Below are 20,231 nucleotides of genomic sequence, written 5' to 3' on the forward strand. Positions count from 1 at the left end.
GAGAACCAGGCAAAGTGACCCCTTGTCCACAAAGAATGCTAGTCACCAGGACAGACTGACCACAGGTGACAATTAGTTACAAGTGACCATGGCTCCATATTTGAGAATGTGGATGGAAAGAGAATTAAATAGGGAAGCACATTAAGCTGTGTGCCTCCCCAAGCCAGGGGTGATCTTGCTCTGGCAGCCCACATCTCAGCCCTGCTGAGTGAATTGTTTACATGCCTCATGCCTTCTGTACATCTCAGAGTTATCCTCTGGCTTCAGGTGCCTTAGTGATGAAGCTTCAAGCTTCCTGGCTTAGAAGATTTCCAGCTTGGAAGGCAATGAACATGGATGCTTATGCACAGCACATCTGTATCCTTCCTGCATTCTCCCCGGTCTACACCTCCTTTAGTCTTTCTGAGGTTGTCTCATTATGTCCATTTATTATGTATCCTCAACCACATTATAAGGTCCAGTGTAGACAACCATGATGTCCAGACTCTCTAGGAAAACAGTCTGCTGAAAAGCTAGTCTTTAACTTAGACTCGAGTTGGAACCTCACCAGCAGGACCAGAAAAAATGAAACATTAAAATTGAACAATGTTGGACATGTCATGGGTGTAAATAAAAGTGAAAGCACAAAGTAAGACCTTCCAGTGGCCTTGGGCTGAAAACAGAGTGATGAGTAGTGTTCCCGACTAAGCCAATGTTTTTCTGCTTTTCTGACTTTCCATTTTATTGAAAAAAAAAAAAAAATCCGCCGTGTTTAGCATGTTTGAAGGAGCCTCTAAACTTTAAGCTTTCAACTATGACAAATTTTCATTTTCTAAGTAGGGTCTTTCCTTTTAGTAATTGCTTCGTAATCTTCTGAACATCTAAGTCTATTTTTCTCCTCTTTTCGTTTGTTTGGAACATTTCCGCTAGCCGAGAATATCTAGACAAAAGAGAGGAGCAAAGACAAGCGAGAGAAGAAAGGTGCGTACGTTTCCTTCACTTTGTAACGGGGTGTCATGTGACTTGGCACTGTTAACCAGGCATGCAGAGTCCCCTGGGAAGCTTAACCTCACCTAAGGCACCTTGGCATCGCATGGCTGGTATTTGCAAACACCTGGCCTCCTTACTTTATATTCCAAGAAAACTCTGGATTTATAGTAGATATGGTGACTGACAGAAATCAGAGATGGAAAGAGGCCTCGAGAGGCCATCATGGCCAAATCTATGCTCCTAAACCCTTCTCCAAAGGAGCACATTATCATCTCCATCTTGACGTATGTGAGCCACAGTCACATGTCACAATCATGGAGATGAGTTCTGAAAACTTCATTGCTGGATGGTTTTTGTCATTGAATATCTGCATGAGCACTCACAAACCAAGGTGGTAGTGACAGCACTAGGCACTAACAGCTCAGGGGCCGTCATTCCATAAGTGATCTGTAATTGACCGGACATCACGACGCCTCCATCAACCACACTTGAAACACCTTGTACCAGCCCTTTTGAGCCTGGGTTAGGTGTTCTTACTATGTCCTTCCGGGTCCCTTGGGCCATATCCATTCAGTCAGTCAATAACTGAGCACACAGGCCATGCCAGATATTGTCCCCAATGTGCAAAAGACCCATTCCCGAATAGCCCCTGCAGTGTTTGGTACTCACGGTGGGCACTTAGAAATGAAGTATAGAATGAATGCATAAGTGACATCCTGCAAGAGGCTTCAGTGGGTAAACGTGCTTGCTGCCAAGCCCAGTGGCCTGAGTTCGATCCCTGGGGCACACATGATGGAGAGAACCAACTTCTGCAGCTTTTCCTCTGACCCCCACATGCCCACATGCACGTTATGCACACACACACACACACACACACACACGCACGCACGCACGCACGCACGCACGCACACACACACACACACGCACGCACACACGCACACACGCATACTCAGAGTGGGGGGACAGAGAAAGAGAGAATATAGTTTTAAAAAATAAACAAATTATATTTAACAAACTAACAGCTTCATTTGAAATCTTCAAACTGCAAACTTGGTCCATTTTATTTTTTATGTGTATAGGTGTTTTGCCTGCATGAGTATCTGTGTGCCATATGCATGCCTGGTACCCTTGGAGACTAGAAAAGGATGTCAGATCCCCTGAGACAGGAGTTACAGATTATTGTGAGCTGCTTGCTGTGTAGGTCCCGAGAATAGAACCTCGGTCGTTTCAAAGAGCAAGCAGCCAGTGCTCTTAACTGCTGAATCATCTCCCCAGCCTTAGTTCATTAATTTAACTCCATTATAAATTGTAAAGTTCATATATTAAGTTTGGGATAGCTTGAGATAAACAAAGGACGCTAGTCACGGAAATCGACCTGCCAAAGTTTTTACCCCTTGCCCCCTGCAGCCTGCAGTTGCTAATTCTGTCACCAGATGGCGATATAGTATGGGGAGAGGGATAGGCTCAGTTTATGCCTTTTGTACCGGAGCCTAGTGGGAACCTAAGCATTTCTGGCCTGTGCCAATGTGATGTGGAATTGCGCTAATGTTTTAGACACCATCAGCTAAATAGATCAAGACAGTCTGAGTCAGGCAGCACTGGAGACTGTCTGTGCTCAATTAAAAAATTAGATGCTTAAGTCAGCCTCATGAATAAAACATTGGTTTATTTCCTACATTCTATTAGATTATTGTCATCCTAATAACCAGGGGGTGGTCAGTAAATCCAGAGTGAAAGGTGCTGGTGACAAGCCGAGAAACTTCTCTCTCTCAGCTAAATAAGCTTCAGATAATGGGAGGCATATACTCTTACTGAAATACTGTTGATTATTTTTGCCCGGGGTTAAGGAATTTTGAATTTTATATGTTTAGTTTTCTCCTAGATTCTGTACTTTTGAGCTTCTGAGAGTTAGACTGTCAGGCTATGTCCACACAGGCAAGGAAGGCTTGGTGTCTCCTGCCGGGAATGTCAGGCTATGTCTACGCAGGCAAGGCTCCATGGCTCCTATGGGAATGTCCGCTGCTTTGTCAAGGTCAGAGCTGGCTCAGGGCGCCTTCACGGAGCTCTCGGGCTATTCCCCATTTAGGTTTCTGCTTATTCCTGGCATACTCATATAGGAGTTTGTCAACTCCCATTCTCCCATTGCTGCTCTACCCTTGATCACCTCTTCTCCCAGAATGCCCCTCTGCACAGCAGGTGGTCATCTCAGCAGGGGCAAGAGCCTGCCCTCTGCCCCTGCTGTAGCCTCCCCCTCATCCTCGCTCTCAGCTTGCCCAGGGTTCAGTAGACAGAGCCAGACGTATCCCCAGAGTCTGAGCTAACTGTTCTCCTTGTTTGGCTCGACCAGTCTGAGGGAATAAGAAGAGGTCACAGGGAAAAAGTATAAGGGAAGGTTGGGGATGCACTAGAAAATCGAAAATTATTCATGATGATGGTGGTCTAGGAACCATGAGAAACGATGCTGAGCATTGCTGGGAGGCCCAGGAGATGTCAGAGGGCTTGAATTCAATGTGAGGGAGACCTAGGTAGGAGGACAGGAGGAAAAGTCATTGATGAGTAGGATTGGCTCATTTTGGGGGTGTGTGCAGCTCAGTAAAGAGAGACTGAGCTGAAATTCTGTCTGGTCCTGCCCTGGTATACCTTCTGGGTATCAGAGCTCATTCCAAATGTTTATTTACCTCTCTTTCTCCCATGGCACTGTGAGCTGCATGAGTGTGGGATATTTTTCTTGTCTAGTATTAATTGCTTAGTGTCTATTATAGTCCTTAGCATGTAACAGGCACATTGAACAAATGTTCAATAAACAAATGAAAAGTTGAATGAATAAACAAAGGAGAGAGGCATAGCAAAAGGATGCTTGATGGAGGCGCAGAGGTGACCTTCACAGACACAGGTTAGTGCTTTGTGTGGCAACCTTGTCATGATCATAGGGTTGGTGTTGCTTCACAGGGCATCAGGGCATGTGGCCATCAGGGACAGTCATCTCATGAGCAGATGCCTCCCAAGAGTTGATGTGTTTGGGCCCCTGTGTGCATGGCTTTAGTATGAAAAGCTCATTATGGATCTAGCTTCCTGCCCAGGATGCTAGAAGTTCCTGTATGTCAGGAGGGTGGTCAAGCTGTGACATTTCTCACTACTATGAGCTGTGACTTTTATGTGTACCAGCCTACCACCCTCATCTCTCCAATCATTGCAGACAAACACTGTGGCTGTTCTTCCAAGAAAACAATGCTCCTGATCACCACTGGCATAGGGCAATAGGGGCAGCCCTATTAAACTAAAGATGTGTGAGTTGGGGCTGGAAAGATGACTCAGTGGTTTAGAGCACTTGCTTGTAGATGAACAATCTTATTAAGTAAGAAAAACAGAGCCAATTTCAGGGTTAAAAGCCCAATAGGTCAGAGCAATAGCTAAGAGCTAAAAACCTTACCCTTCACTGCCGCTGCTGTCCTCCTCAGCAAGAGACTTATTTCCTGTGTGTTTGTCGTTTTTTATTGACTTTCTATTCTGCCTTCTCATTGGATGTAAACCCGACCACATGACCTCCTCGTCGCTGCCTGTCTGTACAGACCTCCAGGTCTTCTATGGTTGGCATTGAGATTAAAGGCGTGTGTCTCCATGCTGGCTGTATCCTTGAACACAGAGATCTGCCTGGCTCTGCCTCCCAAGTGCTGGGATTAAAGGTGTGCACCACCACCACCCAGCTTCTGCTGTGGCTTTCTCTGACCCCCAGGCAACTTTATTTATTAACATACAAATAAAATCACATTTCAGTACAAATAAAATATCACCATACTTGCTGCTTTCACAGAGGGCCCAGGTTTGGTTCCCAGCATCTACATGATGGCTCATAACCATCTGTAACTCCAGTTCCAGGGGATCTGACACTTCCCTCTTCTGACCTCCCCAGACACCATGAACACATGTGGTGCATACATATGCATACAGGCAAACAATCATACACATGCAATAAATAACCTAAAAAGTTATTTTAAAGAGTGTGCATGTGTACAAAGTACACCTACCATACACTTGACCATTTTAGCCATTTAAATGTATGGTTCGGTAATGTGAAGCCTAGTCACACAACTGTACAACCAGGAGTCTCATTGTGTAAACTGAAACTGTTCCCCTGCCGACCAACACTCCTCTGCCCAGCCCCGCTCTTTTGTTGCCCTATAAATAAATATCTTCATTCCTTGGGACAATTCTAGTTAAGCCTTTGGGCTCCTCCTCTGTCCTGTACATCTTTGGTGATGGCTTTTATGCACCTATGCACACCCAGGAATAGTCTCTGTGAATATCTAACAATCTCTTAGAAGAGCAGCCCTTTGGATTCCTGCCAGAAACCGATCTGAACCCACTGGCTGGCAGCCCCTGCCTGCCAACCTGGCTGCCCAGAGTCTGATGTGGAAGGCCAAGACTAGGGCTGGACCAGATAAAATGGAAGGCCAAAATGGGTTGATAGGATCACGTGTGGGACAAGATGTGGCTATGTAGGGAGCCACACTGTTTTTGTTGTTTCGTTTGGTTTTTTAAGGTAAGTTGGCCTCCAGGCTAGAAACCTTTCATGGGAGAACATGGTTCCTGGAACTCTGCCTTTTCTGCTCTGGGAATCATATCTCCTGCGCTACTGCCATTAGCAGGACAGTCAGAGTGGAGCCTTTCTCATGACAGCTCTGTCCTCTCCGTCCGTCTGTCCGTCCATCCGTCTGTCTGTCTGTCTCTGAGGCAGTCCTGTCAGCACCAAGCTTTGGGTGTTAGCATGTACAACCCATTGCTGCTCTTCCCTGGAAAGCTGGCTCACTGGCCAGGGAGATGGGGCACATGCAACCCTAGGCTTCCTCTGCAAGTGGGGGCTTCCCGGCGGCTTTCTCCATGCACCCTTTGCCTACTTCCCGTCGGCGGACACAGGCAAGGCACCGAGGGAAAGAACCAAGGAGGGTGCTCTCCCTGCTCTCCCAAATCGTATTATCTGCTTGTTGAAACCAGACGCACACATGGGAAGAGCTGACTAAATATGCCAGGCAGTCAGTGTAAAATGCCATCGGAGCTGAATGGGCTACATATCCGACATGAGTTCAGAGGCAAGGCTGCGATTGCTTGCAGCTGTGCTGGTCCAGGCCAGTGCCACAGAGGAAGCAGTGCATGCTGCCATAGCTTGAAGGGCAGCCTGCCTGGGGGAGGGGGTTGGGGGTGGGGGGCGAAGGTGACAGAGGGGGCCATGCACTCCTCAAGGGTGAGACTGGAAATGCATGTGTGTATGCACATGTGCACTCGTGGGCAGGTCAGAGGTCCTCAAACATTGTTCCTCGGGTGCCGTCTACCTTGTTGAGTCAAAGCCTCTGACTGGCCTGAGCCACCCCAGTATGCTGGGCTGGCTGAGCAGTAAGCCTCGGGGATCTGCTTATCTCTCATTTCCCAGTCCTGAGATTACAAGAACATTGGCACCCTATCTGGCTCTTATGTGTGAATGCCAGGAATCAAACTCAGCTCTTGGTACTCTCGAGGCACACATTTGACCAACTGAGCTTTCCTCCCCAGCGGCAGTCGCACATTCTGAATTATCGAATTACTTTAAAGACTTTAACTATGCCTCCTCTGCCTCGGTCATCCCAGTGAATGAAGAGTGGTATCCTGGGACTTGGTGGTGGTGGGGTTGGGGGTCCCTGGTGGCTGGTGGAGCTGTTGTACTAAGGCGTAGGCATAGAGTGATGGGTTTTGCACAAGCTGTTGCACCATTGGGGAAATGGAGACCTGCCCCAGCTTAACTCACGAATTATTTCTGTGTAGACATCTGGAAGAAGCACACATTTCAAAGTTATTTTGGTCCGATCTATAAAGTGCACTAGGAGGAAGATGATTGGTAGCTGTTCTTAATAAACAGTTAGTGGGTTCTGCCTGCCTGCAATGCAAAACAGATGTATCTTTGTTCTCTCAAACTGACTTTGATGAATAAACTGTACGTGACGTCAGGTCCAAGCTATTGGATGTCTGAGTCCTGCTCAGAAATATTTTAGAATATAAAAAAGTTTCCATGGGCCACGCTGAGAGAACAAAGTGAATTCCAGTTGCATTGCTGTTAGCGTTGAAGCAGGTTCAGGAATTCCAAGAGGCTTCTGTCCAAGCAGCCCCCTTTTTGGTATTTGGGGGCACTGTTTCTCTCTACCACACCAAGGAACCCTCCCACTTCCCAGCTGTGAACTCCACAGGGGTTCAGTTCTCAGCTGTCACTGCCAGAGCCTTTGCCGGCCATTATTTGCTAGTTTGTTATTGTTATTATTATTTGTATAAATGTGTCCTAAAGGGGGGGATGAAGATTCTGCAGCAGTGAGCCGGGATCCGGTTTTGTGTGATGTTGCTGTTTGTCCTCACTCACTTGCTTATGAATGATGCAGGGTTTTTAGTGGCTAGCATCTTGGCTCTGCTGTGCGCATTTGGCAGACTGACCCTCCAGTCAGCCCTGCGCTCTGCTCCATGCATCAGGAAACCAGCTCACTCTGCAGGTGTTTCATCCATAAACAAGCATCAGCCACGGGCTCCTCTTTCTTTTTACGGAAACCCTTTGGAATTTAACTTTCAGATACAAATACTTGGAGCAGTTGGCAGCCGAGACGCACGAGAAGGAGCTGAGAAGCCGGAGCGTGAGCCGGGGCAGAGCTGACCTCTCCTTGGACCTGAGCTTGCCAACAGCCCCTGCCTCACCTTCCCCATCAAGCCAGAGTCCTTCATCTGCCGACTCCCAAGAGGCTCTCACCGTGCCCTCCTCCCCGCCCACTCTTCAGTACCCCCAAGGTGAGTGCTGGGATAGTGGTGGGAAATGGGATGATCGCCATCAAACAGGCTTGCTCAGGAGTCCAGTGTGCAAGCTAGCATGAAGACAGGTGAGTTTCAGGGTGACCGCAGCTGTCACTGACATACTAGAGGTCGCCAGAGCCCCTTAGATGAAAGCAGAGCTCATTTGTAAAAGTCACCCACCTGTGGTCATTAAAAGACAAGACCCTGCAAAATTAGACTGATATTGACAATCCTAAACATTAGTACTTTTTATGATTTGGCTATACGTAGCTTTGCCTCTCAAGGTGACCACTTTGGAATCTTCTTACCCTAAGAATTAGTCTCATTTTAAATGGATGGGAATAAAATAAAGGAAAGCAAACAAACAAGCAAACAAAACAAACAAAAAAGACATAGTGATAATAGATGATAAATACTAAAAAGAAAAATAATGAAATTTGCTGACATATATCGTGTGTGTGTGTGTGTGTGTGTGTGTGTGTGTGTGTGTGTGTGTCTGTGTCTCTACAAGCTTGTGTATAGACAGGCAGGCTCTCCATGGAGAAATTTTGTTAGCAGTATTATTCACTGCAGCCTTGGACCACAGCTGCCGTCCTGGTTACTCTGTGCCTTGCACTGGGGACCTTTCTCTTTCAAGTTAATACCAAGCACAGCTGCCGGCGCAGGCGCTTACACAATGTGTTCAGAACACCACCAGCTCTGTTGGGTTTCACCGAGTGCTGTGGCTCACAGCCTGATGCAGACGCAGCCATCTGAAGGCAGCTAAGACACAGAGCTTTCAGCTCTGGGAGGGTTGCTTAACTATCACCCGCAGCTTACTCTAGGCAAGGCACGACTCCGTGACCTCAGCAGTATTGGGTGCAATGGAAAGCTTGTCTATCCAACTTTCTGCTGGCTCTCCTAGCCTTAGGGTCTGTTGGGCAGGAGCAGGCTACCCGCCTCCAAACCTCACATTCTGCCTAGTTACTCCTGGTTCCTGACCCCGTGGAGGATTGTCCCAGGCAGATGGCTCGGTCACAGATGAGTAATTTCAGTCTGAAAATACCAAGACTGAGTATGAGAAGGTAGGCCATTCTGCGGCAGCTAAAAGCTTTCCAAACACTGCCTTAAGGTCATTGTTTTATCTGCATTTGGCATTTCCACGGGCAGTATAAAAACTTGCCTCTGGCAAAGTTGTTCAGTGCTTAACCTGGGGACTTTAAACTCTACTATGTACCTCCAGTTTAGAAAATAATGGTCTAAACTGTGAAATATAGGACAGTCCCAAACAGAGGGGATTGGTGGCACCTATAAATATTGTTTATCCTCAGATTTTTAAACCATTCAATGTTTGATGCAAAAGACAGTTCCTCAAGGATTATGTCTAACTAGAGTTGAACCTGGGGCCATCCTCTCTAAGAAAAAAAAACTATATTTTAAGCTCCTCAGAAAGCATAGGAAATAAAATACACACACACACACATACACATCAGACATATACACATATATATTTGCTATATATTTCCATATTAGTCATATATATTAATATCAATATGAACTTTTCCCAGTAAGCTTTCAGAGAGATAAATAGCAAATGTCGTTTTTCTCTTCAGTGGAAGAATTAGTAGAGATGGAGAGGATGTCTGACTAAAATCACGCTGGTGAGGTTTGGATGTGAAACACAATGCAGGGCTTGAACTATACACCTGCACAATCATGTGGTGGTGTTTGAATGTGGTCCCCTTGAGGGGACCAGTGGGTCTCTCAAGATACAGGTGGCTACGTCTCCCGTGTTTATCAATTGTAATCTGATCCAGTGGGACCATACCATGTTCTGACTTCCCTGGCCTCATGTGTAACTGATTTCTGTATTGGAAATGAGGGCTGGGGAGATGGCTCTGTCAGTAATGCGTTTGCTGTGATAAATCAGAGGTAATGGTTACACCCATGCTCCCAGCATTGTGGGCAGAGGGGAGACAGATGAGTCCTCGGAGCCTGCTAGTCAGGCAGCCCAGGCAAACAGTGAGCTCCATGGTCAGTGGGAGGTCTGCTTCAAACATTAAGATGGAAAAGTGATCAAGGCAGACACCCAACACCCCCCCACACACACACATTACACACAAACACACAAACTTGTACACATAAATCAAGATTGATAATGGTCTGAAAAGAATTCCATAAGACAAAGACCTTTACACGAACTACTGGGAGTTGCTTCTGACTTGGGGGTTCTTCTTTTTGACAGAACTACAAAGCCAAGGTGACAAAGGGTTATCCCCTCCTGCTTTATTATTGTTCTTTGAAACACCCTGCAACCTCCGATTATTTATCTCTCCTTTCTATCAGTTTCCATTTTCAAATTCACAAAGTAACGTCTTGCCTATCCTTAGTATTTACAATAGTCCAACATCTGGAGAAAGAATAACACATATAACCACACATCCAGATGTTTGTCCTGTACTAACCACCTGGCACAGTTGTGTTCCCCATGTGCCGAGGGTTGGCGTGCTTTTTCATCCTTGGTCATTTCTGGAGCATATGACCACAGTGTATTTCATGGTTCTGTCATGCCCTGCCCCTTCCTTCCCAGGGCCCCTGTTGAGTATCTGGTCATGTGTTTGGGTAACAGGAGATGGCATCATCTGTAGTGTCCTGAGGATGAAATGTAAGGGAAGACTCATGTTGGCTGTTACTGGACAGGGCTGGGAGAAGAGTCCCTGGATAGAGCTGCATCCCAGCATTTGAAGAGTCACAGTGAGACATGCTGTGTGTTGTGGTTCCAATCTATGCCGTACCATCCCTTTGCCTAGCCTGCCCCCAGTATTTGTACAAAGCCAGCATTTCAGAGTCATATTGATAAGAACGGGAAACACTAATATTTGTTGCCAGCCTGTGTATGCCTCAAGATGATGATAGGTCACTTGGTGGCTGCTTTTTGCTATGCTTGGTTTTAGCTTTTTGAAGCAGGGTCTTACTTTTTGTAGGTAGGTCTCAGGCCTCCCTGCATAGCAGAGCATGGCCTTGAATCCCTGACCTTCCTGAGTCCACCTCGAGAGTCTGTAGCAGACATGGGCACATCCAACTTGCAATTATTCACTCAGATTCTGGAGAACTTTCAAAAGCATAAGAACCAGGCACTAGCCGGGCGGTGGTGGCGCACGCCTTTAATCCCAGCACTTGGGAGGCAGAGCCAGGCGGATCTCTGTGAGTTTGAGGCCAGCCTGGTCTACCAAGTGAGTTCCAGGAAAAGGCGCAAAGCTATACAGAGAAACCCTGTCTCGAAAAACCAAAAAAAAAAAAAAAAAAAAAGAACCAGGCACTATGTGGCACAGACCTACAATCCCAAGCACAAGGAAGGCAGAGACAAGAGTATCAAGAGTTCAAAGCTAGCCTTGGTAATATACTATGATCAAGGGCTACACAAGGCCCTGTCTCAAAAATACAAAACAAATTCAAATTTTGCCTTATATTTATGGCATATCCGTGTCGTTTTTCAAATGGACCCATTGCGGTAAACAAAAATACAAAACAAAAGAGAGATAAGAAAGCATTTGAATTCCTTTTCAGTTTCCTTACAATACACACTTGAGAAGGGAAGACCTAATGGTTAAATACTAATAGCATGATGTACTAGTGAGCTCTTCAAATCAGTCTCGGCTAAGTACGCAGTAACTTTTCTGTAATTGATGCCACTGCCCTCAGCATCAAGACAGTGAGTGCTGAAATTATTTTTCCATCTGGCCTTTGGCAGCTCACAGCAGATGTGTGTCCCCAAGCTGCCTAGTCTTGGTTGTCATGGTCTGGGTATTTTTCCTTTTGTGTCACACTAGCAGACCCAAGCGAGGCGCTGACATCTATATGCGCCCTTCCGAGCACTGTGCTATAGTTAACGCAACCAGCCAGAGCTTTTTGTAGACATGGCAAAGCATCTTTCTTCAGCCATTGCTTTGATAGGCTGGTGTTTTCTTAATGATAAGTTTATTCCCTATTATTGTTCTGAAACTCACAGATGACTTGGGAATTCTCACTGATGAAAGTGAAGGGTTCCTATTAGGAAAACATTCTTTGTGATGATTTGTTTTTTAAAGTTTTACAGAGAATTAAAATGAATAATACATATGCTCATGAGTAAAAAGTCAGCATAGTCGAGCGTGGTGCTTAAACTCAACTGTCAATTTGATGGGCTCTAGAATGGTCCATGGACAAGCCTTTCGGCATATCTGTAAAGGATCATCTGGATTAGGCTAAATTTAGTTACTGTGGGAAGACCCACCCACTGTTGGGGGTACTATTGTACAGCCTGTGGTCCAGAACTCCATAAAAGAGAAACAAGAAACTGGGCCCACCTGCTCGTTTCTCTCCGTGATCTGACTGTGGATGCAGTGTGTGGCCAGCTGCCTCGGGCCCTGCCCCGTGGTGTCCCTAATGTGATGGACTGTACTCTTGAACCCTCTGTCCTTAAGTGGCTTGTGCCAGACACTCTGTCACAGCAGTAAAACAAGGGGCTATCAGCCAGAGCATCATCACCAAGTGAGTCGTGGCCAGGGGATTCATTTCATGGGAACAGAGTAAAGTCAAACCACTGGCCTGAAAGCCGGCTCTTGTGTTGGTGGTCCGGGTGATGTGTCCTGGCTAGACGGCCTTCTCTGGGATTTGGGAACTGTGCTCTCACCATGCTGGTCTCCTTAGACACACAGGACCCTCCTGAGGCCAGATGGAGAGAAGTTATTTTTCTCAGTGGAAGGAAGCAACTGTTGAGTTTATAAATGGCTTTTGTCCACAGCCTTAGGGGACACACAGAAGGCAGGTCATCTGTGTTGTTTGTCATGTATGCATACCGGGACAAGACTTTAGAGGCGCATGTGAAAATTTGGGCATACTATGTAAGATTTACATCAAGAAGAATATATTCATTAGCAGAGTTTCTTTTGGTATCTTTAATCAGACTTTGAGGTATTTAAAGTCAATAAGGACTCATTGACTCTGGGGATCTGAGATATGGCTACTCCAATCATGTATTCACTCGGAAGCATTTGTAGAAATGGTTGACAGTGGGTAACTGATACTTCCTCTCTGATCCAGGAATTTAAAGCAAGAAAGTTCCTCCAGCATATGCTTTCTGGCACTTGGAAATAAAGTGTAAATATACAGTTCTGCCAGGAACTGTCCAGTCCATTTAAATGAATGATCATTTCTCACAAAGGCATCCATCAGTCATCTTGACTGTAGTCATCATTAGTAGTATCAACTGAGTGTCATGGCCACCTTTGTTGTGTGCAATTTGAGTCTCCTTTGGGTTATAGGTACTGTCTTAGTTTACCTAATCCACGTGGCATGAGGTGGAAACATCTGGTGACCTGTTTCCGCCTGGCCCAGCAGCTGTGGAATGCCATCAGTCATCAGCCTCATACTTGCTGCTTTGTGAGCATGAAACTTTTGGACACCTTCAGTCCAGTGTTTCATTAATTGGCTAGAAACTTGATTCCTGTGGCTGTGGGACTCAGGGCTGTACTTCCTCCTCATTCCTCACCTGCCTGAAGTGACTTGATGTCTTCAGTTCCTTTGACCAAATCCTTCAGGGGCACCACCCAAGGCCAGGGCGTTGTTCCCTCCTTTGTATTCCTTCAGTGAAGTCATTGCGCTCACCTGCAGCTCACTGGAAAAGGCGAAAGTGTTCTAAGCTAGAGAGACTGATAGTTGCCTGCAATGTTTTCTTGTGCTGTGTTTTTCTTTTTCTTATTTATTATTTTATACGTGTGAGTGTTTGGTATGAATGTGTCTATATGCACCATGTGCACACAGTGGCCAGAAGAGGGTAGTGGATTATCTGGATTGGATCTACAGATAGTTGTGAAACATCATGTGGATACTGAAAATTGAATCTGGGTCCTCTACAAAAGCAGCCAGTACTCTTAAGTGCTGAGCCATCTCTCCAGCCCCTTTTATGCCATATTTTGGCATACTGAAGTTTTGAGTCTTTTGAAGTAGATAAAGTATAAAGTAGATAAAGATAAAGTAGATAGAAAACACAGAACAACTTTGGGGAAGCTGGTGAAGCTGGCACTCTGATCAACATGAAGATTTCAGAGAAACTATTGTTAAGAACTGTGAAAGCTTTGGGACTTCACCCGACATGTAAGCTAGTAAGCTGGGCTGTGACAAGTTCAGAGATGCTGGTCAAAAGCATAGAACTCCAGGGTCAGAGACAAGAACTGTATGCCTATAGCAACAGAGGTAACCAGAGAACCTCCACTTGTGCCATTTTCCCCAGCCCTGGTTCCCATGGTGATGTGAACATGGGCTAGTGTTGCCTAGACATGTACTGTGAGAAACCCGAAAAGAGGAGCTCTCAGCTTAGAGGGAGAAAGTATGCTTTTCCTTCATTCCAGAGAGACACAGGATGGTGGACAGTGAAATGAACATTCTCATTCACTCTCATGCTCATATTCTTTCTCTATCTCCCATTTCCATCTTCCAAAGATATTTTTTTCCTCTGTGCATATCCTTAGAAAGATATTCCAGAAGAAGGGCTCTCAGTGCCTCTGCTTGCCAGGCTGTAGAAGCATGGGAATTCCATAAGCAGTTGTTACCCAACATGGAAGTACAATGGTTTTTAACCAAACTTTACTATCAACTTCATATTCTAATGTCTGCTTAGGGTAGGAAAAAAAATTTTCATGTCTTGAATAGCAATTACTTTGCTTGTTCATATTTCACAAATAGGGTGTGAGGAATGTGAGGCCCTGCTTACAGTGGGAGTTTTAGGGGACACATGAGTGCCTTTCGTGCAAGGCAGGAACCTCAGACTGATGCTTTCAAGTATAGTCAGGAAGTTCTGTGAGCTGGGACAATGAGAGTCTTCAGTCTTTCATCCAATGACCAAGACCTTGGAAGCCACAATAAATGACAGTCTGATTTCTTCCTGGAGTCCATCTGTGGCTCAGGGCCTCAGTAACTAAGTGTTGTGCCCACAACTTCTCCTTTTCCTCGGGCGCTTCTCCCTGCTCATATACACTACACTACTATATACACTGTGATTTAAAGGCTGCAGGGCCACCAAGAAGCACATGTTGGCTTCACAGGTCCTAAATCTTAATTCTGTAAGTCCACTCCTGGACTCAGGGATCCTGCAATGCATTTTGTGTGCTTGAGACAAACAGGCTTCTTTTATGACTTTCTGAATTGGAGCTTCTCTGAAAAAAGCTGCCTCGGCCTGATAGATCCACTGACTAGAAGGTTCTAGTAGCTTTTTTGTTGCAGTCTCTTTGAACCCCTTTACGTGTTCTAGATAATATACACAAGAAATGTGCTGTTTGCCTTCTGGGTTCCCTCCTGCCTCACCATTTCCCCATGATCTCAGCTCATGTTTCTTGTAGCTATTGCTCCTTTGATGCTCTTGGTGCTTCTCTTAGAGCCAGAGAGGCTACTGGAAAGCTCTGCCCTATTGGAGTATCTTCACTCTCACAGAAAGGTTTATCCAAGGATGAGTGAGGATCAGAGTCTATCCCATCCAACATGTTGGAGCCAGAACAGCACCTGTGTGTCTGACTTTAGGAAAGATGTTCACACAGCTCAGAAGAAGTCTTCATAACCTAGTGTTTATGGTCCCATCACCTGACTTCGAAATCACAAATATGTCAGTAAATAGTGTAAGAGCCTAGGACAGCATCCCACTTTCTGTTGATAGTGTGAGATAGACTATTTACTGTGTTTTTTTTTTTTTTTTTTTTTTTTTTTGGTTTTTCGAGACAGAGTTTCTCTGCATAGCTTTGCACCTTTCCTGGAGCTCACTTGGTAGCCCAGGCTGGCCTCGAACTCACAGAGATCCGCCTGGCTCTGCCTCCCGAGTGCTGGGATTAAAGGCGTGCGCCGCTGCCACCACCGCCCGGCTATTTACTGTGTTTTATCAGGTCACAATAACTGAACCTGAAACTGGCTGCTACTGTTCTATTTTGTGATGCTGCAGTGTGGAACTCCAAGTCAGAGGTGTCTCCTGAGAAGGAAGAGAGGAATAGGAATTGTGCATGTGTGCATGTGTATGTATGTATATATATATATATATATATATATATATATGTGTGTGTGTGTGTGTGTGTGTGTGTGTGTGTGTGTTTATATATATATGTATATATTTATATATAAGGTGTTAGGTTACATAGTGTATAAAAACGTGTATGTGTGTGCATGCAGGAACACATATGCGTGCATGTGGCGGTCAGATGCCAGTATCAGCAGTCATTATGTGTATGTGTGTGCATGCAGGAACACATATGCGTGCATGTGGAGGTCAGATGTCAATATCAGCAGTCATTTCTCAGTTTGTCATTCCACTGTTTATCAAGCTAGGGTTTCCTTGGCCTAATACTTAAAGATTAGGCCAGCCTGGCAGGTCAGAGAGCCCCAGAGATCTGCCTGCCTCTGCCTTCCTAGCACTAGGATTACAAGGACATACCACCAAGCCCAGCTTTGATGTAGGTTCTGGGTATTGAACTCAGGTCCTCATGTTTGAGTGCAAGACAGGTACTTTATAGAATAAGCTATCTCTCCGGCTGCATGCATTTGTGTGTGTATTGAGAGGGGAGGAGAGGGAGAGCGAGAATGTGTTACTATTTATTTTGAACCTAGGTAGGCAGGCACTCTACCACTGTGCTGTATGTCCTGCTGAGAAATGATCATTCCTGTTACGTTTCAATCTTACCTCACTTTGAGCCCAGGTACACAAAGCAGTTGAACACACCTGACATCGAGGTCCTAGATCTGCTTTGATGGCTGTCATTGTCATTTTGTGAGCCCTTTCTTATTCCCATGTGCTCTTTGGAGTATGGTTAATATGTAGACTTGAATGCGATTGGAGGGTGTCAGAATTTGGGTTTGGGGATAGCACAGCCTAGAACTCTCACAGAAAGTTCCACCGTTGCTAAATGAGAAAAATCTTGATGATTGGAACTGAGAAGGGCAGTTATGGGGCCTATAAAGTGGCACTTTATAAAGGTACTTTAGTGTGTCTTAGATATGAACTTCTTTGGACATCTAGCTCTAAAATTGAAGCAAGGCTGAGAGAGGCCTTAGTTTTGAAGGCCTACAAATTAACAGTAGAATTACTTTTTTTTTGCTGGTGAGAACATGTTACATTAAAAATATTTGTGTCTCTGTGTGCCTACATTAGTTTATGCATGTGATGTCCACAGAAGCTAAAGGACATTGGGTTCTCTGGAACTGGAGTTGCAGAAGTTTGTGAAGCATGATGTGGGTGCTGGGAACAAAACCCTGGTCCTAAAGGAGCACTCGGTGCCCTGAACTGCTCAGCCATTGCTCTGCACAACACGCTGCTTTTGTGAAACTTGCACAGCTGAGTTTGTACTCAACTAATGACAGTATTCCTGTGAGCAGAGGCTCTGTTTGGGGGTGATGTTACACTTTGGGGGACACCTTTGTTTGTCACAGTGCTGGGAAGGTTGTGGAAGTGATGTGAAGGGTCTCTAGTGAGCAGAAGCCAGAGTGCTACAAATCCTCTAACACACAGGACTGCTTTCCATGACGAGCAATTGTTTGGCCCTAAATGCCCACAGTATTAGGGATGAGAAAGCCTGCTTTAGATAAATCTCAGCGACCAGCACAGCAAGAGCTGGCCCAACACCAAAGGCAAAGTCTAAAGAATTCCCGAAGTTGTGAGTCTTTTCTCCCGGGACCATTCTCAGATTTATGCGATTAAACCTCAAGTCTCAAGTCGATGGTGTTGGTTATGAGCTCTAAACTGGGGAGGTCCCTGGAATGTGCACTGTTTGAGCAGCTGTTATAGAACTGGCTGGCCCAGTCTGTGGTTTCATAAGACCTGCCTGAAAGCCAAGTTCTGGCAGAGTCATTGGGATGCTATCACAGACTAAAACTGATTGAAGTCACCCAGAGATTGATTGAATCTAGATGTTATAAGGGAACATTGCACTCCACTATTGGGAACATTGATGAAAGCATCCATTGGCACATCTGCATCTACTGTATGTTGCTGTGTGTTTTCAGAAATATTAAATATTCCTCCTTGGTGGCTCAATCACCTTCTACACCATGGAACCTGTGATTGACATTATATTTGGGCAGGTCTGTCTAGGTTAGAGTCCCAACACTATCCCATGTGTTGTTTGATAGTGAGATTTTACAGGAAGACAGTGGTCTAGACTTGGGAGATGTTTAGCAAAAGGCTGCTTGCAGAGATGTGGGGAGGTCAAGGGGCCATCAGAGGTGCTCAAGCACCCTGAGGAAGCAGGAAGAAAAGTAGGAAATTACCTCACTGCTAGGCTTGAAGGTCTGTGGTGAGTGATCGGCACTCAGGAAGAGCCATAAGCAAGAGAAGAAACCACAGGACTGAAACAGTCCTCGGCAACCTATGCAAGCCAGCCAGGTACATGGGGTTCTGGAATAGACATTCCAGGCTCTCCCTGCTTGCCGGCCCTAGAGGTGGGAGTTGGGGGTAGTCTGGCAAAGGTGAGTGTCCCATATTTATCCCCTCCGTGGAGTTCTGGGCAAGCTGATTACCCGCTGTGAAGATGCTTTCTCACTTCTTACATGGGGACATGGGTCTTTACTTTATATGGATAGGGAAATTAAAAAGGGTAACATTAATATACTTCCTAACACAACTCATGGGCGGGAAAGATGCTTAATACATAGTAACTTCCATTTGTACTTTACTCAAGGCCAAGTGGGGCCGAACACCCAGCAGAGGTCTTGGAGACCTGGTGAGGAGGTGGCGTTGGCCTTTGGGAGGACTCACTGCTCAGCTGCCTTTGGAATGCAGGAGGAGCTAGTGACCACGCTCAGGTCTTTCTTTCCATTGTTCATTCTCCAGTGCTGTGATGTGCAGGACGCCATAGCCTTTTGCATCCACAGAATAAGGAGCAAGGTGCCCCATTGTTTCCCTGGCTTCTCATGTCTATGGGATTCCTTCTTGGCTTCCCAACCCCCCTTACTCCTGCAACATTTGTTTCTCTGGTGCGAAGAGCTCCTTTGAAGGTTAGTTATATGGCTCAGTGGATCGAGAGGCTTGCTGCTCAAGTCTAATGACCCGAGTTTGATCCCTGGGACCCAAGTGTACAGGTGGAAGGAGAGAACCAAGTCCACAAAGCTGTCTGTCCTCTGACCTCTACACACACACTGTGACATACATGTACATGTACTCAGAAAGACACAGCTAATAAACAAAACTAAAAAGAGAAAACTCCTTTGAGTACTGCCCATTGGACTTATGGTCCCATGGAACCCTCCTTTCCTGTTATTTCTTCTACTTTGCCTAAATGATACACTTATGCATCCTTTCACTGAATTTAAGGTTTGTTTTTTTTTTAACCCCTCCTCTCTTATATCCTTCCTTCCAAACTTGAAACCTGGTTTCAACCCTCAGAATCAGGTCAGCGTGCTTCTGGCCAAACACATTTTTCTAGTCTTTCCGAAGTGTGGCCTGGCGATGCTGAGCTGTGTCCGTCTGCTCCCTCGGGCTGTGGTCCAGCAAGACACATTCAGCTGCGGGCTCCTTGAATGTCATCAACCCCTCCCTACACTGTTGTCCTGTCATTCCTGCCCAGTGGCCCCTGCTGGAGAAAGCGAGGCTGCTGGCACTTCTCGATGTTCCTCCCCCTGCACAGCCCTCGAGATACAGGGAGAGCTGCATGGCCACCCTCTAGCCAGGATGTGCATGGCATTCTGGCAGCCCCCGCCCCAGAGGCCTGCTTTATCATGGGTGGTGCCAGGGGAAGGGTTGGAATCCTGATGAACACATGCTAAAGAGGTAACACCCTGCCCCTTCTGCCTAACCACCTTGGCATAATGTCCTACTGTGATGTTCTGGCCTTGTGTGTGGGGGGGGGGTGTTTGTATGTGCAGGAGTTGAGTTTCTTCCCAGTTTTCTCTACCTTACTTTGTGAGACAGAACCTGGAGCTCACTGACTGGGTGAGGCTGGTTAGCCAGATGACTGTAGAGATCCACCTGTATCTGTCTTCCCAGAGCGGGTTTACAGATGTGCAATGCTATGCCTGGCTTTTTATGGGTGCTGAAGAGATAAACACAACTCCTCCTGATGGAGCAGCAAGCACTTTACATCTGAGCCAGCCACTAGAGGCACCCCATTTCTTCAACAAGGTCTTAGAGTATCCAGGCTAGCCTCTGACCCACTATGTAGCTCAGGATTACTTCCATTTTCTTATCCCCCTGTCTCTACTTCTTGGTTGCTAGGATTATTGGTAGATATCATGACATCCAGTTTTAATGTGGTGCCAAGGACAGAACCCATGGCTTTTCTGCATGCTAGGCAAATACTCTACCAGCTGAGCTACACTTCCTGAGACCCTTGCCTTGGCCTTCCGAGGGTTATCTCAGAGCTATCCCTATGGAGAGATCAGGGAGATGTTTTATATTGTGTGGTGGGAACTAAATGGCCAGTATCATGCCATGCCCATGGGGTAATAGGGCTCTTGTGCCTCGCCATGCAAGATTT

The 20,231-nt window shown here is 45.9% G+C and overlaps 1 protein-coding gene across 8 annotated transcripts in view; it reads left to right on the forward strand.

The window, feature by feature from the left end:
- Window positions 1-20,231, forward strand: part of Fhod3 (formin homology 2 domain containing 3) — a 426,147-nt gene that overhangs the window by 349,603 nt on the left and 56,313 nt on the right. For 6 of the 8 annotated variants that reach the window (XM_028867156.2, XM_028867157.2, XM_028867158.2 and 3 more), the window contains 2 exons: window positions 910-960; window positions 7,553-7,764. In XM_028867156.2, coding sequence (XP_028722989.1) covers window positions 910-960; window positions 7,553-7,764 — 263 coding nt within the window. The remainder of the gene's footprint in view (window positions 1-909; window positions 961-7,552; window positions 7,765-20,231) is intronic. The other 2 variants (XM_037197014.1, XM_037197015.1) reach the window with 1 other exon arrangement.

The sequence above is a fragment of the Peromyscus leucopus genome, chromosome 19 (assembly GCF_004664715.2).
Source record: "Peromyscus leucopus breed LL Stock chromosome 19, UCI_PerLeu_2.1, whole genome shotgun sequence".
NCBI lineage: Eukaryota > Metazoa > Chordata > Mammalia > Rodentia > Cricetidae > Peromyscus > Peromyscus leucopus.